The sequence below is a fragment of the Diadema antillarum genome, unplaced genomic scaffold (assembly GCF_040938485.1).
Source record: "Diadema antillarum isolate AM-2024a unplaced genomic scaffold, OU_Dant_1.0 seq00000950_RagTag, whole genome shotgun sequence".
NCBI classification, from domain to species: Eukaryota; Metazoa; Echinodermata; class Echinoidea; order Diadematoida; family Diadematidae; genus Diadema; species Diadema antillarum.
This window is the reverse complement of record NW_027271798.1, coordinates 345,832-372,293: the sequence shown is the minus strand read 5'-3', so window position 1 is coordinate 372,293 and position 26,462 is coordinate 345,832. Positions and strand designations below refer to the sequence as shown.

The following is a 26,462-nucleotide window of genomic DNA, read 5'->3' as shown; positions in this document are numbered from 1 at the left end:
TCAGATGGTACCAACAACCCATTTTTCGGGTCTTGGCCCATGGACTAATAGGGATTTTCAACTGTTCGTCAAGGCGGCATGCACACTGAAATTCAAAATGGCTGCCTTTCGATATGTTTGTCAGACATTTCAAATCCCTCCGTCACATGAATTTGAAGTTAGCATGTCCAAAAGCCCTTGTGCATGAAATATTTTTGCCACAAGTCATTTAGAAGCCAAGACAAAATTTTTTAAGCCCTAATTGTTTCTTCATGGCGGCCATGATATTGGAATTCAGGATGGGGGCCGACCCAGTGGTCATGTCTTTTGGATCCGGCAATTTTTTTGCCTTTAAATCAGCGCCCCCAAAATACCTCTAGAAACAAAATTTCATATTCTCCGCCGATGCAAGCAACTCGACCAATCTTTACAGCTACTATCTGCGCTACTACCAGTCTTATTATAAACATACCTGTTCATGCATGAATTCCTGAATCTATAATGCCTAACAAACATGCTATGTTTGGTACTTTTCCAGACATAAAGACTCTGCAATAAACATTTGAATCAAACGCACAATTTCTAATTGTCCATTTTGCTACTCGTCCATTTATTTCCATTTGCTATTCGTTCATTTATTCTACAGTGTATAAGGGTTTGGAATAAATCGTTCCACAGCATAATAAGTGACTAATTACTGTACTTGCTTCGTTCAAAAAGTTAACGAATCAGCGATTCCGTTAGATTTTCCATTACTCAGCCTAAACTGTACGTATATGGTATAACTCCCTGTCAGATAAACCCTTGCAATGTCGAATGTCATAAAAGATTCTATACGGAGAATAGATTCTTTGATATCATGCGAAATCAATGCTCACTATCTAATTCTCGGTTACCAGTATGTGAGGCACTCGTATAGACCAATTCGGTTTGGGTACTGTTTTTCTGGTAATTTCTAACCGGGGGCTTCAAGTATGCCTGACAAAAGATAATTCATGCACTGACATGCAACGCACCTGACTCATCTCACAACCCATTGAAAGTGCTTTTGTTCTTCTTTGGAAGCCCCCAGTTACGGCTGCCATTTAAACGACAGTGCTCTGAAGTCAGATTTATCTATACTATTACCATGTGAGGCGGCTTGCCCTCGGGAGTGCTAACATCGCTATAAACTATCTGTTACGAATAATGTGGTATTGTTAGGCAGAACAGTAAGGCCAAACAAGCAGAAATTGGTAGAAGTTGAATCCAGAAATTAAAGAATGGAAAGCTTATGACTATCGAAGTTTATTGCATTTTCCAAAACTGCAATGGCCGTCTCAAGCACATTAGTAATATGTGACGAGGACATTGTCATTGCATCACAATTGATATCTGACTTGTTTGTTCATTAAAAAAAAATCTAATAAAAGTGTGGGGTTTTTTTCAATAAAGGACAGGGAGGTACAAAAATGCTATTGTATAATTATTGTATATATAAGTCAATTACGTTTGTTTTTGTGCTAGCGAACACAAAGTGGAAATAATTTCAAATCGCATAGAACTAATCAATCATTCATACAATCAATCAATCAATCAATCAATCAATCAATCAATCAATCAATCAATCAATCTCCTAGACGGTGCATTCTGTTTTACCTATTGTTGTGAACAAGCATTCGTGAAGGTATTAATATACAAATATAAGTCAATTATCAGTTTTGATATCACTGTACCTATATTATTCCATCGTTTCGGCACAGTAATTGGCAGCAATTTGGAGGAATCACCGTCATACAGTATTATAAAGAAAATCGATCTAATGCGCTCGGGAGTTTTCGTTGCACGATCTGTAATTCGATCGACACCTTCCTTTCATGACGTGTTTGCGGGACTGTATAGTCGAAAGTTGAAAGTTCATTTTACTCAACAGCCCATATTCTGGCTATCGGAGTCCAATTTAAAATCATATTTCATGTTATTACTTCAATAATACAGAGTTGCACGTAACTTTAAGTTTATACAAACTACTATGATAAGTAAATAAGAGTGAAATACGATTGATGAAAAGAAACAAAGAAGAATGTACAGAAACACATGCTTTACATAAACGATATAGTGAACAAAAAAGGAAGGAAAATAATGACGACAGATGAGAGAGGGGGGAGAGAGAGAGAGGATAAACAAAGAGTAAGAGGAAACAGTAAGAAGGACACAAAGCTGATGACAAATTCCTTGGACAAATTAACGAAAGAAATATGAGTAACATAATAATAATAATAATAAAAAAAAAACAACAACAAAGAAAATTAAAGAACGTAAAAACGTACAGAAATATATTCATACGATGAATAAAGAATGTTAAATGTTTCTTAGGGGCAACATGTGTGAGTTCACATGTCTACGGGCAATAGTAAATAACTTCTGTGTCCCCTGACCCTCATTTTGGCTCCATTTATTTCATTTTTATTTTGTGTGACATATACAGTGCATTCCTTTGTAATGTTCATTCTGGTTTTGTTTCATGTTTGAAATGTTTATGATATGTAACCTTTACTTGGTCGAATAATTACATGAAATATGGACACAAGAGCGAGAAGAGAAAGGAAGAGAATGAGGGGAGAGTGTGATACATGTTGCAGATAAGGCACAGGTTGTAAAAAGGGTTATGTAGGAATTAAGAAAAGGTCGAAAAAATATTGGTCATCTAAACATATTTCCTTATATTAACTTTGTATTTTTGTGCCTCATTCTGTTCTACATTTTCTGAATTTTGAAAGCAAAATAACATTTAAACGACATCAGTTTGGTCAAAAAAATATGAATTCGATGATATTTCTATAAAATGGTTTTCCGAGTTTTTGTTGACTGTTGAGGTGAGATGTGTGATATACTGAAGTATACATTGTAAACGTGACGTTAGTCATTCTTCGATAGGATGGATTTACTTGATCGATATATCTGTTTCGAGACGACTAAGTGGCCTACAAAGAGCCAGGTCCAGGTGCTGTAATTCACCCTAATTTTCACCGCTAACGGTTTGTATTAGTACGCATTTATTAGTATTTTGCGTTAGTTTGCATTAATTAGTAGTTAGCATTGAGTTTACATTGAGTTTGCATTAGTTCGCATTAGTTTGCGTCAATTAGTAGGACCCACTGGTACCACTAGTATAAAACCTTCGCGACGCCGAGAGCTAACGTTGAGTACACGTGTACATGTAATTAGTATCCTAGCGCAACAAGCGGTGTAGTACAGTGTACATTTTTGTAGTTACTACTCGAGGTACTAGGTGTGCCTGTGCGTTGTGGTGCGTGGACGTGTGAGCAAAGTAGGGAGGTGTCCCTCCGCTCGCTGCTTCCTCGAAGCTTCCTGAGCTGGTGAAAGGGAGGGGTTACCGCATCGCAACAGTCTGTATACTAGTACCACACTACTGCCGCCACCGGACGGACGATATACCGGTACCTGATAATCGGTGCACCGCCTAAATACGTGAAAGGATGGATCGTATTTTTAGACACCTCTTTTTTTAGCTCTCCATCCAGACCACCACTACCAGGAACAGCTGAACTGCTATTGCAAATCACTGAAGTCACAATATATTGTTCCTACTCGCCCTACAGCGAGTATATCAGAACAGACGGAGGAGAGAGGATCAGGACGACAATGAAGAATTCGAAGTACAGTAAGGATGGGATCGTCGATGACGGGCACGATGAAATGAGAACTTCTAACTTGTTAACGTTAGACTTGCACCAGAACAGGGTCTAGACGCTCGATTGTTGGCATTACGTCATACGTGCGCCAATAAAGTTGCAATCATAGTCAGTAGATCCTAGTGATTCCAGTAATAGTGGTGTCAAGATAGTCAGAAAAAGTGAATAAAATTCTAACACTTAACACTAGTATACAGTAACAGTAAATGGATCTAACACATGAACGCCCTATCTTCTAAAAAGGTTTAATACCTGTTAACAGTTGTCTAACGTTAGATTCTAGCTGGTCTGGAACAAGGTCAATTAGGACCCTAGTCAAAAATTGTCGAAGGAATGGCAATGACTCTTGAATGAGAGAAGTATAATCGTGATATAGTCCCCACCGCTGCGTGTCCGTATTAAATACAACCCTACCTAACCCTATACCCTAACCCTAGTCCGCGGGTGCACGCGCACTGCGGTGGGGACTAATCATGATTATGCCCTATAATCGTTATATAGTCCCCACCATAGGCGCCCCACATGCCCTATGTAGTGTATGTTCTGACTGTTGATTTAGAAAAATATATAACATTAAGTTAGAGTAGAGGCAGTGGATCAGTCCTTCATGGACTGTTTTCAGGGGTGTATCCAGGATTTTTTCTTGGGGGGGGGGGCGTAATCAAAATTTTTGGACCTTTTTTTTTTACATTTGCGAGGGAGCGGAGCGACCAAGCGGGGGAGGGTGTTCCCCCCTCCCACGGTAGGGAGTTTTTGAATCTTATATCTTAAAATGGGGCATTTGGTGCATACAAAAGTGACTTTTCGGTATGGTTATGGTAGTGCAGCTTAGAAATAAGGTACCAGGTATGGCATTAAAACTAGGTTATGAAATTTACAAGGTTTTTGACAGTTTGCTGAAACACCACCTGGTCACTTTTTTTCCTGTTGTATATAGGGTAAAAAGCCCTCAAAAAAACAAAAATGTCTTTTACAAAAAGTGGACCTTTTGAAAATTTGGGGGAGGGGGTCGTACGTACGACCCTCCTGACCCCCCCCCCCCTTGCATGCACCCATGATTTTTACTTGCACTGACTGTGTAGCAGTTAGCCCAACTCCTCTATAGTTTACACCATGCACTTGATTGAACTTTGAAGGAGGCAGACTGATCGAACCAGAAAAAGAAGGAAGTGAAACATCAACAGAATCTGGAACTAGACCCTAAGCTAAATGCAGAAGTGAGAGGCTTTTGAACTTAAAGGTAGGGGATATCTTTTACAGACCTTGCCCCAAAATGCGGCAAAACATTATATATGAACCTCAGGGGACTTGTTTAGGCCACTGCTGAGAAATTTGGAAGTCAACAGTTATCTACAATATGAATAATGCACAAAACTCAACTACACTAGGTAGTTCTGTGTGTCAGACACACTTAAGCCTTTTTGTTGCAGTCTTCTGTATTTTTATCTATAAACACAAATCTAAAAGTATAAGAGCTGATGTGGTAACATATAGAGTGTGTGACAAGAATGTTTGTAAGTTTTGATGAACTTTCTTCACAAAATATACATGATGGACACACATGCAGTGCATGGGTCTGCAAAGCTAGCCTAGTAATGTAGTGGAATTTACGGTGAGCCCCGAAAAAAAATTCAATTCAAAATCTAACGGTCAATAAAAATGTACTAAATGTTACCTTCCACTTTCAATACTTTATGGGAGTTCCTAAAATGATACTCTCTTCAACATACCACTGTATTCATACAACTCTTCATTTAAGGCATGCAAATGGGATTCCCTACCTTTAAAGCGTGCATTCAGTAGAGTACCAGGTATCTAAACATCTAACTGTACACAGCCCAGTCGCTGTAAGTAGCAACAGCGTACTAACAGCGTCTGGTCGGGCTACTAAACATCCATCTGTAAGCGTACAGTAATGTAAGATCTAGAGTAGGTCTAGAAGCTAGGTGGTTCTATTACATGGCCTAACGACATAATAGAATCTAGGTCTTTGAGTTGGAGGAAATGTTGTCTGAGTATCATAGATTTTACTTGATCTAACAATCCAGTAACTTGGATATCTAGATAGTGTAGCTAAATTCAATTTTTATTTAAGACACTGCTGCTGCTACAAGGTATATAGCGTTAACATTCAACAGTATCAATTCTAGGAACGTGTAGGATTTAGATGCTACTCACTTGGTATCACAGAAGAACCCAAAGTTACAGATACTGTCTTCAAAATACAGTATCTAAACAATATCATGCTGTATCCTAAACTTTCTGCATACATGTATCATGACAGCTGAAAGTGATAGTTCAATAAGACAGACTAAGACTAGAGTCTCATGACTTTGTGTCTGATACAGGTTCCTAGGTACAACGTAGTATTGCAATAGATATAAATTTTCAAAAACAAACTGTTTATTCCCAGCAGATTTTGATATATATGGTACTGGAATAAAGACTCCATTGCCCAGATCATGGAGTGGGCAAGGCTCTGGCTGGAGCACTGTGGGACCGTCCACCTCAGTTACAAGAAACACAACAGTCAGTACATCTGGAGGCCTTGGAAGATCATCTGGCACTTCTGCGTCATCTCTTTTGGGAGAAACGTCATCAAGTTCATATTGGAGGCATTCTAGAGTGAACAGTGCATCAAGGTAGATTTAAATTCCCTAGTGTTGTTCAACTTATAATCGAGGACATTCTGGAGTAAGGTCAAGAGTCAAAGATCAGAGTCAATGCCTCTTTACTGGAACCAAATCAGATATATGCAAAAAAAAAAAAAAAAAAAAATGCAACACCAAATCAAACAAATTTAGTATGGATTGCAAAGTGAAATGCAAAGTGAGAGATAATGTGAGACAATTCAGTGCATTATGATAGAGAATAATTTCCCAACTCAAATTTAATTTGCCAAGTATAGCTGATGAATAACAATTCAAATGGTGTCCTGAAGGCCTACACTTCTACTGAACAAAACTGCTACACATAAGAATGCATAGCAAATTGTGATGCAGTACCAGGAAAATTATTGCATGTTACAGCAATACTTATTTTCTGTAAGAAATATGTTTTATCTTCCAATTGGCTAGAGGAAAGTATAATCAATTCATTGTATTGAATTGTGTACCTGAGGATTTGTAACTTTATTTTAGGCTAGTATAACTATGAGGAAAATATATGCAACTTTATCATACCGTGAATATAAGTGACGAGAATAAAAAACATCCATGATGGATCAAGCATCCATTTTTAGTTATCTGGCATCGTTTTGATAGCTTAGTATTGCTATTAATCTTTCCGTTATACTGTGATGTGGTATGACAGTTTGTCTATCAACCTTGTAGTGTTTTGGGGCCAAGTATTTGTTCTCAACATATCTATGTAATCCATGAAACAAGTTTGATGTGATACTTGGAAGAGTAATGTGCTTTTAAAAAAGGACCTTGAGCTACACCCCCATGATGTCTGGTAGTACTCGTCAAAGGACGCCTGGGTCCAGAGTGACCACTCTAGGCAGCACTAGCACCAGCATGGGAGTGGTACCACAGTCCTCCGTCCTTGTTGGTAACTACTGCTTCACATATTTTGTATGCAAGTGCTTTAAAATCTCAACATGCAGCAGGATCATGTTTGTTTTACCTTCAATCAAGAATAACGTCAGTGTTTTGAGAGTCTGACAAAAGTGAATTTGACTACCAAATGCACACTTGAGTTTTTAAAAGTACAAAATTCATGGCCTACAGTAATCTTTAGAAGGATGTGTGCCCATCAGAGAGTAAAAGAAAAAGTTAAAATGTGAAGAGTATGTACTTCAATGCATATTACCTGTTTACAGAGTGTTGAACGATAATTTTAATGGATGTCAGTATCCTTTGAAATACCACTGGGAGAACAAAAAAGTTGTCTTCGACATTTGAGGAATCATAAATCACATTATTTAGCTCACTTTTCTTTCTTTCTTTCTTTTTACCCAAGGACCCTATTCTGGTGCATCCACTATGCAAAAAAATATTTCTACATTATCAGATAAAGTAATGATAGTAATGATTGGAAACACAGTTGGAATGTAGATATTCATTGAATATCTTAATCTGATATTGTAAAAAAGGCTTTGGTGCTTGTCACTTTGTGACTTGCAATGTAAACATTGCAAAACAAAAGGTAATTTGAACTTTAACCCTAAATACGATTAATGTGTTGCTCTGTGTTTTAATTAATCCTCCAGCTATTGTTGAAGGGAGGGGTATAGCACAGGGTGAAATTGGTATGGCCAGCATTGATCTGAAACAACCTATGCTGATCTTGTCTCAGGTACGTTATCAATACTACTTTATTATGATTTTAGAGAAGACTCTCACATGCATCAGCACTTACATTGTACATGATTGTAATTGCTGCAAAAATAGCAAAATTCTGCAAATGTGTTTTGTCTATTAACTAATATTTACCAACAGCTATTTGTATTAAAAGGATTAAATCTGATAGGGCTACCTCAAGAAATGTAATATTCCCCCTCCCCCCCCCCCCCCCATCACACTGTTCATTCTTGTTTCAATTGCTATCTTAAGTAGATATGGACACATGCATGAACAACCAGAGGTATGGTGTTGGTAAAGCTGAATGAGGACGATGTTATCTTTTCTGAAAATTTTTGTTGGTGCATTGCAAATTGCATACTGTATACGCCGAATATTTCGCGAGGTTTTTATTTTCGCGAATTTCGCGAGTCAGCTGCTATTTGCGAAATTTAAAACATGCAAATATATTGACTCTGATCCTAATATGAATGTGACGTACGCGTACACATTTTCTGTTCAGTACAGGACTCCATAATTTAACCACTCGCGAAATCGTTGGGAAGTCTCAATTTGCGAAAATTTAGACTCGCGAAATATATGGCGGATAAAGTATATTTGTAGTCTCATAATGCATATGGGGGGGGGTGTTTCATCAACGTTTGTCAGCGCTGACAATTTCAGCAAAATCCTTGGTTTTGATTGGCTGAGATGCTCTGGTCACTGACTGTGACTGTGGTGATTCAAGTTGTCAGCACTGACAAACATTGATGAAACACCCCCAGGTGCGTCATGTTATTTGTGTGAAGTTGGATATCAAAAAAAGGAAGAAAAATGCGCATATATAGCCAACTTTGCCAATATAACCTCTACAGTTTTCTAACTAATATTTTATTTAAAGATATTTTCCATATGATGAAGTAGGGCAAATTGTGTATCAATTTAAAGCTTAGCATGTAAGGATTTCAGATCTGACAACCTCCCCCCCCCCCAAAAAAAAAAGAAAAAAAAATATATATATACATATATGGGTGAGAATTTTGAACGATGTACAATTGCCAATTTTCGTATGTTATGACATTCTTTCCCTTAGAACACGCCAGGATGATCTAAGAAACCAGATTTTTTCATGTCATCTCAAAGATTGGGAAATTTCCTTTCAGGAAATATATGGTTTGGTTGACTTTTGCCTGATATTTTTCATTTCACAAGGACTTAAAGCGTAAAAATACGGTAAAAACTAATGATGTGCATTTTTAATGGTACGTGGCATCTAATATCTGACCATGTTCTGGATCTGACATATCATGAGTATGTACCACAAAATTATAAGAACTTTATGAGCACGTATAAAATTACAGAGAACAATTAAAATATCAAAGTCCTAAACAGACGAACGTCCGTGGTGCTTTTATTTCTATCGCTGCTGCAAATTCTACTTTGTTGTCCCAACTGTAACGTATACGAAAATTTGGTGTTCCACCTAATGAACATATCCTGCAAAAATTGTACGTCTGCTGGCTGTACATGGGACGTAATATTCTTTTATGCAAAATTATACTCAGTTTTCGTCACGGACGTGCTTCCGCTATTTTCTAATAAAGATCGTAGCCCATGAAACGTTATTGGCGATATTGTTCTGAGTCGTAATCAACTAAGATCTAGCAACACGATAATATGTTTGTTTTGAGTTTCTGTCCATCCTTTGTCAAATAGGAACCGAAATTATATTTTTAGACGAACCTCCAAGAAAAAAAGAACGTCCGTGATGATTAAAACATTTTCGAGTGGGACACCATCTTGCTTCGATGGCGAAGGTGCATTTTACCTTTGGCTCTCTAGCCGAGGAGCTGCATGCCATTTTTGGAGCGGACTGAGGTTCGTCCGCAGTTTTTGGACCATGCAATTCACCAAAAACCAAGCATATGATTAATATTTTTTCTGAAAATTCACCTCCTGAACCCCCTCTGAGCAATACATATGTTGTAAGGATGTCAAATTTCTTATAATTTGCATTGACAATACCTTTTCAAATTTTTGAAAGAGTTAGGAAGGCTAGGTACTCTCTGCCGATTAGTTATCCGTCCTGGAACATGACCCTAGTAGTAGAACGAACGTCCGTGATAATTCCAGAGAACGTCCGTGACGTATGCAATCCCTCCGATAGGGATAACTTGGGGATAAAGTGTCCTGTATTTAAAACTTTTGGCTCGAATAGCGACAAATAAAGTTTTACAAAGTAGAAAATGAGTTTAGAGCAGTAGTTTCAGATTTTTTAAGGCGTTATGTGATCATGATGAACAAACAATTGAAAATTTACTCACAATTTTATGCTTGTTTTCCCTCTAATTATACAAAAAACAGCTAAACACTTAAAACAAAGTGATAGGAAAATGGAATTTTGCGTAATCTATAATTTCTGTGCATTTAAATTTCTTTCTAATGAGGTTCTGGCGACAATTTGTACTGTTACAGGTTCTGAAAGTTTCGCTCACGGACGTTCTGTCCGAGAAAGGAAATTCCTGACAATTACAAACATATCACTGCACATAAGATTAATGTTAGTTGAAAATATTACCAAATCACCGAGCCGCTCATACCCGAAAGAGAATAGCGTTCAGTACTCAATTTACCTGTAATAACAAACGGAAAACGTTGTTTTCACGGATGTCCGTTGGTTGGATAAGTCAGTGGATTACATAGTAGGAGAAAGAGGATCAGTGCCACTTTTTAGTGACAGGTGCTCTGAGTGTTTATCTTTTGAGTATGGTAGTTGCCGTCTCAAACAGAACACATCCAGTTTTGGTCTCTGTCAAAGGGTTTCTCAGAAGACGACCGCAATAATAAACCGAATACAGTGAATTATCGTTTCAACTCAAGTGGGTCATCCGACTCTTTTATTCAACCAAAGTACGAAAAGGAAGAAAAAGGAAGAAAAATACAAAACAATTTTTTTTTTGTATATAAACAGATTGTTATATTATCCTCCTTTCTGCTAAGTCCCTATATAAGCGCATGCATTTCTACGTATGAAAACCCCCCTATGAATAAAGTCCCTACATTATCCATGGCACTTTCCCGTTGTCGATAACCGCGCGATGCCTGTACAGGGTTGCTCATGCGAAGCCGGATCCTGGCGTCGGATACGCGGTTCACGCGAGGGCTGACGCCTGTTCCTGCAGTCCGTCGCGGCGTGAAGCGTATACGGGTGTGGCAGCACGGCGTGGCCGGATACACACGGTCGATGGGCGTGGGTATTGTCCGGTTCGCGTGTGTCTGCCTGGTTCTGTCCACAGCGGGGCGTGGGATTACTCGAAGACTCAAAGACTGGGCGGTATCCGACTCCGGATACGTCCTCGGACAAGTCCGGATACTCAGTGCCTGGATACGGACGGAGCTTCTCGGTTCCTTTTCCTTTTTGGGTGACGGCCAGCGGTGTCTACGGGGAATGCACCAAGCGACGCAGCCGAATTAAATGCAATGATGCTCAGGCCCTGTTCTTGGCTTGTCAACCCGTCTGCGCACCTTCTCGCCAGCAAGCCTCAAATGCCACTGTTCCCTCTCACTGCTCACTCACTTCACACTCACACCCTAACCATACATTCCTGTCACATACTATTCAAATCGTATTTAAATTGTTATTCCAAAATATTTGTCTCCAGATCACCAGCTCCCTCTATTGACACCAAAACAACCTATACTCTATCACCAATGTCAGATTCATTTTGACAATTTACCCCCTTTTTCAGAAAATATTTTGGTGAAATTAGATTGCCCGTGTGACATTATCATTCTACGTACTCTGTGTATAAACAGAAAAACGCTGGTTTGGACATTTCTCTGTTACACCTTTTCATCCTTGTCACTGTTTACCTGACTCCTTACTGATCAGTGCTACTGCTGGATGCGACTCATGTAGTCGGCTCCAACGTTCTCCTTCCCCTTGATAGCTTCGATCCGATAACGGAACGGCTGCAGAGCGAGAGCCCACCGCATCACTCGTCCGTTGGCGAGCTTGCCTCGCCGCATAGCAAGGAGGGGCTCGTGGTCGACTTCGAGGACGAACTCCTTCCCGTAGAGATACGGCTCGAACTTTTGCACTGCCCATATGACAGCAAGACACTCTCTCTCAATCGTCGAGTATCTTCGCTCTCGATCGAGCAACTTCTTGCTGGCAAACGCTACTGGGAACTTTTCGTCGTCAAATTCCTGAAGTAGCACAGCACCGATTCCGTTCTCCGAAGCGTCAGTTCGGAGGAAGAAGGTGCCATCGACGTCTGGGAGATGCAAAATGGGCGCATTTGCAATCTTCCCCTTTAGACACTTGAACGCATTTTCTTGCGCTTCCCCCCATCTCACCTGGTTTGGTTCCCCCTTCCGAGTCAGATCGGTGAGGGGTACCGCGAGGGCCGCGAAGTTCGGCACAAACTTTCTGTAATAGTTCGCTAGGCCAAGGAATGAGCGGAGTTGCCTCTTGGTTCGCGGTCGTTCTGCCTGCTTGATGGCCTCTACCTTCTCGGTCCGCGGCTGGATCTTGCCTCTGCCGAGTTGATGCCCAAGAAACTCCAGGCTCTCTTGCCCAAGCAAACACTTCGACGGTTTTGCCTTCAGACCTGCCTGGCGAAGACGCTTGAAGAGCTCTCGCAGAACCTTTAGGTGTTTTTCCCATGTGATGGTGTGCACTAAGATGTCGTCAATGAAATTGTGCACGCACTCCATCCCTCGAAGAAGCTGTCGCATGATTCGGCTAAAACTAGCAGGGGCGTTTATCAACCCGAACGGCATGGTTCGGAATTGGTATAAGCCGTTTGGCGTCACGAACGCCGTGAGGGGCTTAGCCCTCTCTGTAAGCGGAACCTGCCAGTAGCCTTTGGTCAGGTCTAGCTTACTGAAATAATTGTCGTTCGCCAGTTGGGCGAAGATCTCATCTTGGTCGGGAATAGGCTCGGCATCTGGTACCGTGACCAAGTTGAGTTTGCGAAAATCGCAACAAAATCGGTTTGTACCGTCCGATTTTTTCACCAATACTATCGGTGAAGCGTAAGGCGACGATGATGCTTCGATCACTCCGAGATCGAGCATTTCCTTTACCTCGTCGTCGACTACTCTACGGAGAGCATGCGGAAGCGGGTACGGCCGGGACTTGATCGGTCGTGGATCAGTTAACTCGATGTCGTGGCAGCCTAGATTCGTCACGCCAGGCAGATCAGTCAGGACATCGGGAAAGTTTCCGATCAGTCTCCTCAACTGTCGGCTCTGTTCGTCAGACAGAGTGCTGCCTAACTTTACGTCGGCTACCGTTTGCGTCTGCTTGAGTGTTGGCGTCTGGATGAGGTGCTCATTCGACGTGGGCTCGGGGCCGAGGTCGTCGACGTCTTCGTCTTTCTCGTCTTCCTCGATGACGGATACGCCAGCGACGTCGTGGCTTACCAGTCCTGCTGCATCTTCGTCGTGGCGGCGATGATACTGCTTGAGCAGGTTGGCATGAAACGTCGTCGTCCTCGTCCCGAGGTCGATCCGGTAGTCGAGCTTTCCAATCTTGCCTACTACCTTAAAGGGGCCCTTCCAGTGCATTAAGAGCTTGTTGTGGTCGGTTGGTAGCAGCAATAGTACCTCATCTCCGACTTTGAATGACCTGGGTCTCGCCTTCCTGTTGTACTGCTCTCTGTACCTGTCATGGGACTGTTTCAGATGTTCATGCACCATTTTGCATGTGTCCTCCAGTTTCTCCCTGAGATCCATGACATACTGATATGTCGATTTTGTTTCCGGCTCTGCGTTGTCGTCGGTCCATAGCTCCTTCACAATCATCAGAGGTCCGCGTACGGCTCGTCCGTACAGGAGTTCAAATGGCGCAAATCCCGTACTCGCCTGTGGAGCCTCTCTGTAGGCAAACAACAACGCGTCAATGTACCGATCCCAATCCTGGGGACGCTCTTCGCACATTTTCTTCAACATCTGTTTCATGGTCCCGTTGAACTTTTCCACCAGACCATTACAGGCCGGGTGGTACGGAGTAGTGGTGATGTGGCGGATGGACATCAGTCTGCTCACCTCCTTCATTACGTCGGACATGAACTGCGTTCCGCGATCCGTTAACATCTCATGTGGGAAGCCTACTCGTGAGAAAATCGTGAACAATGCTTCCGCGACTGACGTGGTGTCGATGTTTCTAAGGGGTACTGCTTCAGGATAACGAGTGGCGTAGTCCATGAGTGTCAGTATGTATCTGTTCCCGCGTGACGTCACCGGCACTATCGGACCCACAAGGTCTACCGCCACGCGATGAAATGGTTCGTCTATCAAAGGCGTGGTTCCGAGGGGGACTTTGCTCACCTTCCCTTTCTGCAGAGAACGCTGACACACATCGCAGGATCTGCAGTACCTGACTGTGTCTGCTCCAATGCCGGGCCAGAAGAAGTTTTGCAAAATCCGCTCCGTTGTCTTGTGTGCGCCGAGATGGCCTCCGAGTATCGACTCGTGTGCTAGACTCAGAATCTGACGTCGATATTTGCGAGGAACCACCAGTTGGTTCGAGACTTCCTGCCGCTCGCCGCATCCTGCTCTGAACTCGCGATACAGCAAGCCCTTTTTCGCAATGAAGCGTGACTGATTCCCATTTCGGCTCGTCTTCACCTCACTACTCTCCGCTTGTTGTCGAATTTTCTCCAACGATTCATCGTTGCTCTGCTCACGACGAAACTCGTCGGCTGTTGCGATGTCTGCCTGCCGTGGCACTTTCATCGCTCGTTGAGGTTTGGCTGCCTCCCTGCGCTGTGCCCTAGTCTCCACGGCTAGCCCACTATCCGCCTGCCAGCTGCTATCCGGGTCGTTAGGCTCACGAACACCTGCAACATTGCCCAGAATAACATCGTACACAGGGTTATTCATGCACAGTACTTCTAACTCACCAACGAAGAAGGGAGAATCGATCATGACTGTGGCGACTGGGAACTGCTTCTCGGAGCCGTCGATCAGGATGCATGTCCGTTGCGATCCGGTCATCTGATCCGCTCTCACCAATTCCGTGCGCACCACCGCGGTCGAACAACCGCTGTCACGTAGTACGTCCACGTGCGTTCCGTTTACTATGCCTTTCCTCACAGGCATAGCTCTAACTGGCTGCTCTCCACACGCAACACTCATCAGAGGCAGATCCGAATCCGCTATCCGGATATCGGGACTTGGCTCTGCACAAGAAAAACATGAATCGATTACGAGGCATGCGTTACCGTGCTCTGACATTTGACGCTTACCCTCTGAACCGCTGCTACGAGTCGATACCGGGCTAACATCTGTCTCATCCGGTCGACCAGCTTTTGCTCCGGTTCGCATTTCCGGAGTGCGGTTGTTGGGCTTCTTGTCAGCTTTCCGGTTCGGATCCGGTTTCTGTCCACCCTGGATTCCGACTGCAGCCTTTTCTTTCCTGGTCTCTCGGCTTCTGCAATACCTGGCGATATGCCCCTTCTTTCCGCAGATGAAGCATCCGTCCGGGCGGGGAGTCGTTGCTCCTCCCGGTTGGGGTCGAGCATCACCTGTGGAAGTGTTAGTACGAGATTCAGGTTTAATGTGACCTCGGGACTTACCACCCGTCTGCCCTCCGAGATGCCATCCCGAGCGGGCCTCAATGAACCTGTCGGCGATATCCACGAAGTCGTCAATGTCAGTCGGCTGTCTCTCTTTAATGAACGTCTCCATATCCTGGGAGCAGACGTTGTAGAACTGCTCGATGAGCACCAGTTGCGCCATCTCCTCGAAGGTTGGCTTGTGGCCGGATAGCTCCAACCATTTCTCGAGATAGCTCCGTATCCGTATCACGAACTGCGCTGCTGTCTCTCCCGTTTCCGGCTTTGCCCCACGGAATTTCCGTCTGAAGCCGTCGCTAGTGAGAGAGTAGCGCTTGAGTACTGCGGCCTTTACTCGGTCGTAGTCTTGTGCCTCGTCGTCATCCAGTCTCGAGTATGTGTCTAATGCTTTACCTGTCAAAAGAGCACTCAAATGAACGGCCCACACATCACGTGGCCAGTGCTGAGCATTAGCGTACCGTTCAAACCTGTGTAAATACACATCTAGATTATCTTTCCCACACTGAAATGCTGGAAGTTTTGGAGCCCTAACTGTATTTATTTGAACTCGGTTACTACCTCCCTCTTCTAACCTAGCCTGTTCTAACTTAAGTTTCAGTTCAGTCAGTTCCTTCTCTTCCTTCATCCTCTGTCGCTCTTCCGTTCGTGCCTCTCTCGCCTTGTCCTGTTCCGCCTTAATAAACTCTTGCAACTCTGTCCCCTCTAACCCTAAGGTCTGCCCTACCTTGGCTAACTTTTCTAGATCCATCACAATCACTCTTTTACTCTCGCACAGGGTTGACTTACCAACAGAGCCTCACCGGCAGAACATATACCCGGCACTTCCAAAGCAGACGAGCGCGTGAATGACGGTGCTTTCCCCGTGGGCACAGGCCGGAAGAAGAACTAAGTGGAAGCTGAAACACAATCAAAATATCCACAAAATTATACACTGGATTATCAGGCTACAATTACAAATATATCCTCACAACAGTAATTAAATTACTATCAACTAGGAGCGATTAATTACAACTATCGAGACAATAGTATCACCTATCCGATACCCCCTCTAACAATTTAGAATTATTTCGATAGGTCCCTTCGTGGTCAAAGGGTTTCTCAGAAGACGACCGCAATAATAAACCGAATACAGTGAATTATCGTTTCAACTCAAGTGGGTCATCCGACTCTTTTATTCAACCAAAGTACGAAAAGGAAGAAAAAGGAAGAAAAATACAAAACAATTTTTTTTTTGTATATAAACAAATTGTTATATTATCCTCCTTTCTGCTAAGTCCCTATATAAGCGCATGCATTTCTACGTATGAAAACCCCCCTATGAATAAAGTCCCTACATTATCCATGGCACTTTCCCGTTGTCGATAACCGCGCGATGCCTGTACAGGGTTGCTCATGCGAAGCCGGATCCTGGCGTCGGATACGCGGTTCACGCGAGGGCTGACGCCTGTTCCTGCAGTCCGTCGCGGCGTGAAGCGTATACGGGTGTGGCAGCACGGCGTGGCCGGATACACACGGTCGATGGGCGTGGGTATTGTCCGGTTCGCGTGTGTCTGCCTGGTTCTGTCCACAGCGGGGCGTGGGATTACTCGAAGACTCAAAGACTGGGCGGTATCCGACTCCGGATACGTCCTCGGACAAGTCCGGATACTCAGTGCCTGGATACGGACGGAGCTTCTCGGTTCCTTTTCCTTTTTGAGTGACGGCCAGCGGTGTCTACGGGGAATGCACCAAGCGACGCAGCCGAATTAAATGCAATGATGCTCAGGCCCTGTTCTTGGCTTGTCAACCCGTCTGCGCACCTTCTCGCCAGCAAGCCTCAAATGCCACTGTTCCCTCTCACTGCTCACTCACTTCACACTCACACCCTAACCATACATTCCTGTCACATACTATTCAAATCGTATTTAAATTGTTATTCCAAAATATTTGTCTCCAGATCACCAGCTCCCTCTATTGACACCAAAACAACCTATACTCTATCACCAATGTCAGATTCATTTTGACAGTCTCCATAACGGACGTTCGCTGTAATTGTCATGATATTAAATGCCTTAATTTATTCTTATTTTTCTCTTCATGACAATTTTTCTCTCATTCCCTCAATAGCCTGAACATGCTGCGACCAAATAGAAAACAAAAAACAAAACAAAACAAACCAAAACAAATCCGAAAAGTGCTACGCAATCACATTCAGGATAATGACGAAAGAAGTCTGTAATGAGCATGTGTTGAATAAGAAACGGAAAAGTTTCAAAAGGACGTGGAAGCAGTTGAATGAAAATGACTGAGAAACAGAGAAGGGAATCGAGCTCCAACACACAGAGAAAAGAATTGCCAGTGCACTCCCGTTATACCAAATTCTTCTGGAGAAGTTTTTGTTTGTTTGTTTATGTTTTTTATTCATCGAAATGCCGTCACAAGCGAACAAAAATCATGCAGTATACAATTATTGATTGATGAAAACACAAATCCTCCGCTTATCATTGCATGATGTTGTTTTATACTCATCATTGAAAAGCAATATTCATTTGTAATTTTTTCCAAGATTTTTTTTTTTCATTTTACATTTAAGAGACAGAGAGATCGTCAATTTGTTTGTGCATTTGTGCTTACTTTGAAAACACATGTTAAAAAAAGTAATGATTAAGAATAGGTTTAAGGTTGCACTTTGATACGTTCGCTCTTCCAAAGATTCGTTACTCCGATGTCCAAAGGTTTGTTATTCCAAAATGAAAAACAAAAATTGTAGTTAATTCAGGAGGTTTGTCATTAGAAATGTTCTTCGAAAAATAGATATTAAGGATCATTGTTTTTAGGTCCGTTCTTCTAAAAGTGGAATGGGCCTAATATTCGTTTAGGTGAAAACGGTTATTATGAGGTTTTGAAATTGGAGGATTTTAGTTGTTAACTTGTTTCTCCACATTTGGATAAGCGAATATAATTTTTCATGTTCCAATTAATAAGCCTTTCGGTTAACCTTCGGAGATCCTATCATTTACCAAAAAAAAAAAGCTTCATAATTATACGAACTCTATCAATTTTTGTATTGACAAACTGTATGAATAACGAGCCTCCGAAATGACGCGCTACAAAAGGTTTGTTATAACAAACCATATTGTATAATATCGAAGTCACAAACATCCATCCAAGTTATATGGACTTATTATGGACTTGTTATGACGAAACTTCGCAGTATCGAACCAATTATCACTTCTGACTAATATAATAACACAAATTCTCCTCGATAACAGTGTGTAACACAAGGAGCAAACACAGAGGGATTTCTTCCTAACGTATTCGTTTGCCCTCCCCAGCTAAACTTCGTATTTCTATAACGGAGCACATTTCTGTTGTTTTTCTATATTCTTTGTCACAATTTTAGCTGTGACCATGTTCGTGACCATAAAAAGCAAATTTTGCATTGTAGACTTTATAATCATAACAACTTTAGGACCTGAATATTCTCCTTCATGAAAACGAAATTTTGATAAATATATTTGTTCTCAAGGATGGACTACGTCACTGAGATTACACGTACGTTTGTACGTTCATTTACGAGAGATGGAAAAAATTGTTTTCTTTGATTCCCCAGTATGAGAAGATAAACAAGCTTATATAATTGAGAATTGGTAATATCTATTCAGGATTTTGCAGAGGAGTTTGTTCTCGACATGAAAATGCTGTTTGTTGAGAGTAGAATGCGTTTCCAACTCAAGAGAGCTGCATTGTTCAATATCTTGTTTGTTCCGAACGTCCGTGAGCTACATGCGAACCTCCATGATGAAAACTATGCTATGTTTGTTGGGTTATAGAGACTGCCCAGATGAGATACATCTTAAAAGGGTATATTATTATTTGGGAGTGAGGATTAAAGTATGGGATAGTGAAATAAGAGGTGAAAATATTGAGTTTCTGTAAAATGCGCGTAAAGTTAAAGTGTTTAGCGGAAGAGCAATATTTCCACAGAAATGACGAATTTAGTTAAATCATCAGTTGTCTACCATTACGAACAGGTTAGGAGTACAAGCTTAATATTCTGCAATCACGTACACATGTCCCTTAAGATATTTCGTTAGGATTTTGAACTGAATCAGATCTTTGGAAACTATGTTAAATGGTATTCAAATGTATGTGCAGTACTATTCCTCACGGACGTTCGCTGCTCTGGACATGGTAAACTTCAGCGGTGAATAAAAACTTGTTCCTCTGGGAAAATCCTAGTATAATTGGGTTCATATTAAAGCTTGAGTTATACTCTTTCAGGTAAGATGAATGATTTTGAGAATTTCCTACTTTTTAAATTTTGCCTTGTTTTGGCTCAGTTGTACATCGTTCAAAATTCAGACCCATATATGTTTTCCTGACATTATATGGCTTTTTTAATGAGACATTATTTATATGAGACATTATTTATATGTCTCATGCATACACATCTCACAAATATAAGTTAAGCCACTCCAAGAAGTTATAGGCCTATGTTTCAGATCTCTGTCTGATCCCTGCCTATCCTTACTTCTCATTATCCTCTCTGTAGGCATTGGCTTAAATGCTGTCCTCTATTTCTTTGTCTTGTCTTTGTAAGGTCCTGTCACTGTTTATGTCAAATGTTATTATATTGTCCTATGTCATGTCCCAAGTTTGTCTCTTCGAATTGTGGGTTATTATATATAACAATGTAAAAATATTCCTCATCCCATTTATTTGGATTTTCTTCAAAGGACCCAAACATTGCAAGCACTGCTTTATAGAGGGTCCCTACTTTTTTGCTGAACACATTTCAAACTACCTTTCATCATTATGGCAAGCCTGTTTCAAAAGAAAAATCATTGCCAGTTGGGTGTACTGTATCATCACCTCATTCATATAACTTGTTAGGGTATGTTTTCTTGAACAATGACATAAATTTTGAATTGATTTGAATAAAATGTAGTTAGGACAGATGAGTTTGCTCATTAGTTGTAATCCTAACTTTATTACTGATACAGTTTGACATAATTATTATGAAGTAGGCCTATAGGTAGGAAACTGACATCCTGCTCAGTGATCTCAAGAATATATTTGATTTCAATATCCCTAGTTTTCCGACAGCCAAACCTATGTGAAAGTAACAACAAAGCTGCAAGTCCTACAACCTGTTGAGGTAAGGACTTACTGTCTGTTTCTGTCCATCAATTAAATTTCCATTATGCAATTGCTTGATGTATTGCTGTGTGGGGCACCTATGCATAGTAGCAACTGTTAATCAAGTCCATTATAGTGAACACCTTAACACAATGGCATTGATATGATACTTGTAACTTTAGTCCACATCCTTTATCATTCAAACCAAATATCACATATAACTGAAAGAAACCATGTGTTGATGATGCACCTGATACAAGATGTGACTAAGTTGAATATGTATTCATTATACACAGTCATATTTACCTATCAGTGACATGTTACCAGTGATTTATTTGTTTTTGGTCCTTGCAAGCCAGCAAGTATGTATTGTATGCAAATGTTGAAGTGAGAGATAATGTGAGACAATTCAGTGCATTATGATAGAGAATAATTTCCCAACTTACGTAAAGTACTAAGATTCATACAATCTAAAACATCTAGTCAGTAGCTAACTGCTGTATATTTTCTTTCTCACTTATTTTCCATCCAAGGGTTCTTTGTTTTTGTTTTTGTAACCTTTTCTCCCTATGTCCAGATCATCATGCCCCATACAGCATGTGAGGGAGGAGCCATGACAAAACTGTTCAAACTTGTGACTGATAACTTCCAAAATCTGGAAGTCACAACTGTTCAGAGGAAGTACTTCAATGAAACAAAAGGTACAGGACATTGCTTTAGCTGGGTAGAACAGCAATTTTCTATTTATTTGTATTGTTGTTGCTTTTCAGTAGCAAAGAAAAAGAGGCACAAGCATTTCAGGCATCTGACTGATCACAATGTTCCTTGGTGACCCATTAAGCAAATATATTTAGCCCATAATCCACATATGTTAAAAAATCACAAAGATATGTATGTGCCCTTACTAATTATTTGCAATATGATATCAGCTAACACTGCTTGCAGAGTGTGAGCCTGCTGCCATCTACTTGCAAAACTAGTGAGTTAAGTGTTTTAACATTGAGTTTTACATTTATCTGTTTTTGCTTCTAGGACTTGCAATGGTCAAACAGTTATGTGTTGCTGAGTTTGGGGCAGTTGAAATGGAGATAACATCAAAGTAAGTCCAGATTTTTAGATAAAATTAACCTTCCATTTTTGGAGTTGCAGTCATTTCATATTACAATCTTATAGCATGCTAATTAAGGCAGATGATTCATTGATTCATAACGATACCAGGATATTAGATAGATACCAACGTTCCTGGGAGTCTCTGGGCACAGCTTTCGAGATATTGTGTGTGCCAAAGGAGATGATTCGTAGGGGAAGAAAGAACCTAATAGGTGTCATTTCTTTTGATTCTTTGTCAATGGATTCAGATTTGGGGTGAAAGAAAAAGAAGAAAAGAAATATAACAGGTTCCTAAGCCTTTTATAAGAAACTAGCTTCAAGAGCAGTGATTTTCTGGCTAAATACACACACTGACACGCAAACCCACACACACGCACACAACACAAATGACTTTGTGACAAGATGACTTGTTTCTGTGTGCCCCTCAGGGATCTATAAATGTTGAAATGTTGCAGCGTACGGATTCTATTAAAGTTCATCAACATGGTGGACAAGTGTTCGCTAATCTTAGAGACATTTAATAGATCGTTGGTGTGACATTAATGTACAAAGTTTTAAAATGTGTCTCTAAAGGCGTCTGGCTGGTTTATTGTGATTGATGTTTATTTCAGATACTACTGCCTAGCAGCAGGTGCTGCTCTGCTGAAGTATGTAGAGTTCATACAGAACACTGTGTATGCCCCCAACTCCCTAAAGGTTGTCTTCAGGGGTAGTGAGCAGTCAACAGTTATTGGTAAGATTTCAAACAAACATCAGTACTTTATATTTTTGACAAACTTTATTTTGGAGTACAAAATGTCATACACAACTCTCAGTATTGACATAATATAACATTCATTGACTTGTGATTTGTACACACCATTTAGATCATGCTATCATGTAAAAAATTCTGTGTTTCTCAGGACTGACATATTGGCTATGTCACACTTATGCCTTATATTCTAGAATCAATTTTTTTAATTTTCCCTTTGGATGGCATTTCTGTCTTTATTCAAATGATATTTTCACCCAAGATGCTGTGACTGCAAGGAATCTTGAATTGGTGCAGAACAGGAAGGATCCAAAGAGTGACCACACATTGTTTGGTGTTCTCAACTACACAAAGACCATGGGAGGTGGTGAGGCAGATGATTTCAGAAATCTACTATAGATAACTGTCTCCAGAAACCAGAATTTGTCATAGTATAGCAAAATCAAAATAAATATTTATAAAATGAGTGACTGCATATATACTAGCAAAATTCTATCTCCTCTCACCAGTGAGGGACAGTGTTGTTAATCAGCAGCTGTCACTTGTTAATATGCTAGTAGTCAGGTTGAGATGCACTGAAGCAACAACTCTCTTTATATGCTTGTCATAGGTTTGCTACATTTTAAATTGATCACTCTGAATCAAGTCCGTAAATGTGTTCTACATAATGTCTTGGTACAAATAGTTATTGAGAAAGAGTGTAATGCTTACTATTACTCTTCCTCTGGCTTTTGTCTCTGTTTTTTTATTTTATTTTTATTGTTTTTTTATTGTACTTTTATGAAACAGCTCGTCTTATGAGGGCCAACATATTGCAGCCTCCTTTGGGTAAGTGTGCACATTCTTTGAATTGTTTGTAATTGTGAAATATGTCATGTGCAGAATCCTTGACAGAGTGAGATAATAGATAATGCATGTTTGGATGGATCAGTATACCCACAACCGAACGTTGATCATCTCCAGATACCACCAAATAGAGAGAACTATTTTCACTTTTTCTTTTCTTCATGCCTGTAGAGCCATCACACTCCTATGACTTTCATTATGAAGAATTTCTGCATGTGTTACACTGCAATCATAATAGTTGTGTGGCGTATATTTCTTTCTTGTAAAGTACCTGCTGACCTTTATATTTCCGCAGCTAAAAGAATTCTGCAAATGATATGATATTTATTCTTTGTAGATGAGGAAACTATCAAGCTACGTCTTGACGTGGTCGCAGAGCTGACAGAAAATGAAGAGCTGTTCTATAATCTGCAGTCAGGTAATTATTGACGTGTGGGCAGGGTTGTCTTGGTTCAGCTGGATAATTAAAATATCACTGAATAATGGAGTTCAGAGAAATTTTCCCATAATGATGGTATTGATGACAGTCACTGTGATCATGAGGTTGAGCAGATTCTGATGGGCAAAATCCACCCAAAACTGCAAGTCATGGTCTAGTGAGAAAATCTAAGCAAAAATAATAACAAACAAACCCGAAAATCAAAATTAAAATCAAAATACAGTCCAACCTCTTCTTTCCAGACATGCCGCGACCAGCGCTCATCCGAATAATGGATTTGGCCAGATATGGGAGACTCACTGTTTGATACATGTAGCTGCCGAAGAATGCTCACCTGTATCATGCAGTGAGTTAATGAAATGTTTTCTGTCCATGTTTGTGCAGTTATTTGGGGGTAGTGAATGTCTGAATGCATGCTATTTAGATGAAAATTAGATGTGAATGTATGCTAATTATGTTGGGAATAATATGTACTTCATGTGAGTTTGTGTAGGAATTTTATTTATGTTTGACATCCCCCTTTTCCCTGTAGTTATTAGCTTGAAAAAAAAAACCAACAACAAACAAACAAACAAACAAACAAACAAACAAAAAACACGGAGATCACATCCAGATAATAGAGAGATCTGGATAAAGGGAGGCCAGATAGGAAAGGTCGGACTATATATCCTTCTTTTGTCAATAAGAAAGACAGCTGTTCACAAATGCCTCTGTGCATGTAGTGCATGAATTGTCATAGTTATTGGTCATGAATTCCAGATGGGGATACTGTGCCAAATATTTGTCAATGAAAGAGAAAGCTGTTTACAGGTGCATGTGTGCATGTAATGCATGAATTGTGATAATTATGGTTACTAATTCCAGATGGGGATCCTGCACCAAATATTTATAACCCCGCCAAACGAAGTTTGAAGGGGGTATATAGGAATCAGCGGACGGTCGGTCGGGCGGTCGGTCGGGCGGTCGGGCGGGCGGTCGGGCGGTCGGGCGGTCGGGCGGTCGGGCGGTCGGTCGGGCGGTCGGTCCGTTGCAAATCTTGCGTCGCGAACTACTTCCTCAGTTTTCAACCGATTCCCATAAAACTTGGCACAGATGTGTGCCTTGGGTTGTAGATGTGCAAGACGTATTTTTTGACAGTACCCAAAAGTACGTTGCCATGGTAACGGCATATTATGGGCAAAAATGGGTACAAATCTTGCGTCGCGAACTACTTCCTCAGTTTTCAACCGATTCCCATAAAACTTGGCACAGATGTGTGCCTTGGGTTGTAGATGTGCAAGACGTATTTTTTGACAGTACCCAGAAGTACGTTGCCATGGTAACGGCATATTATGGGCAAAAAAGGGTACAAATCTTGCGTCGCGAACTACTTCCTCAGTTTTCAACCGATTCCCATAAAACTTGGCACAGATGTGTGCCTTGGGTTGTAGATGTGCAAGACGTATTTTTTGACAGTACCCAAAAGTATGTTGCCATGGTAACGGCATATTATGGGCAAAAATGGGTACAAATCTTGCGTCGCGAACTCCTCCCACAGTTTTTGATCAATTTTTATGAAATTAGGTACAGATGTTCATCTGAATATGTTAATGTGCAAGACACATATTTCCGCAGTGGCAAAAAGTGCGTTGCCATGGTAACGGCATGTTATTGGTAAAATATAGGGCAAAATGCTTCATGGCAAAACTGCTTCATCAGTGTTCTTCCAATTCTCATGGAATTCATATTGAATGTTTGTCTTAGGATATAGGTCAGCATGACACATTTCTTGACAGTGACAAAAAGTATGTTGCCATGGTAACAGCTCACATATTATGAGCCAAAATGATGGAAAATTTTGTGTTGCAAACTACTTCCTCAGTTTTTGCCCAATTTCCATGAAACTTGGTACAGATGTGTGCCTTTGGTTGTAGATGTGCAAGACGCATTTTTCGACAGTACCCGAAAGTACGTTGCCATGGTAACGGCATATTAATGGCAGAAGATCAAGGAAAGATCTTGCGGATTTAACTACTTCCTCAGTTTTTTTGACCAAAGCTTATCAAATGTTGTTTTGACCAAAGCTTATGAAATGTTGTTTGGCGGGGGTATAACTAGTCGCTGTAGCGACATTTCTAGTTAATATTGCCTCCATCTTTTTCTCTCAGTGGACATCTGTGTACAAGACATACCTCCTTCAGTTGGCAGCTTACATGTCAGAGCCATTTATCTTCATTTCAATGGGACATTCTTATTTCCTTCTCTATACATTTGACATATTTATTTAGTAAAGTAGTTCTGGGTTTTGAAGTTTTGTCGCCATGATTACCTCAGTAAGTCATTGCTATGGTAAGATATAAAGGATATATTTCATATGTATGTTTGCTATAATGCTTTACACCCTCTTTGATCTCCCTACCTTGATCCCAGTCTTGTCTAGATTTCTTGATGTGGACCACCTGCTCTCACTGTGCATTCAAATACCAAAGCAAGAATCGGTCAAGTCAGCCGAACAGAAGATTACCAACATCATCTACCTGAAGCACACCCTAGAGCTTGTAGAGCCTCTGCAGACTGCACTAGATTCAGCGCAGACCAAGCTTCTGCAGGCATACCACAAGGTGTGATTTTTCTGTTTTGATTTTCATGGGGACTAACTTGACCATCACTTAA

The 26,462-nt window shown here is 40.9% G+C and overlaps 1 protein-coding gene across 1 annotated transcript in view; it reads left to right on the top strand.

Moving 5' to 3' along the window:
* LOC139741747 (mutS protein homolog 4-like) overlaps positions 1 to 26,462 on the top strand; it is a 51,830-nt gene that overhangs the window by 11,101 nt on the left and 14,267 nt on the right. Inside the window, exons 3-13 of the mRNA XM_071652331.1 lie at positions 6,091 to 6,316; positions 7,135 to 7,226; positions 7,888 to 7,973; positions 20,621 to 20,683; positions 21,242 to 21,365; positions 21,697 to 21,763; positions 22,386 to 22,507; positions 22,788 to 22,892; positions 23,315 to 23,353; positions 23,709 to 23,789; positions 26,220 to 26,410. Coding sequence (XP_071508432.1) covers positions 6,091 to 6,316; positions 7,135 to 7,226; positions 7,888 to 7,973; positions 20,621 to 20,683; positions 21,242 to 21,365; positions 21,697 to 21,763; positions 22,386 to 22,507; positions 22,788 to 22,892; positions 23,315 to 23,353; positions 23,709 to 23,789; positions 26,220 to 26,410 — 1,196 coding nt within the window. The remainder of the gene's footprint in view (positions 1 to 6,090; positions 6,317 to 7,134; positions 7,227 to 7,887; positions 7,974 to 20,620; positions 20,684 to 21,241; positions 21,366 to 21,696; positions 21,764 to 22,385; positions 22,508 to 22,787; positions 22,893 to 23,314; positions 23,354 to 23,708; positions 23,790 to 26,219; positions 26,411 to 26,462) is intronic.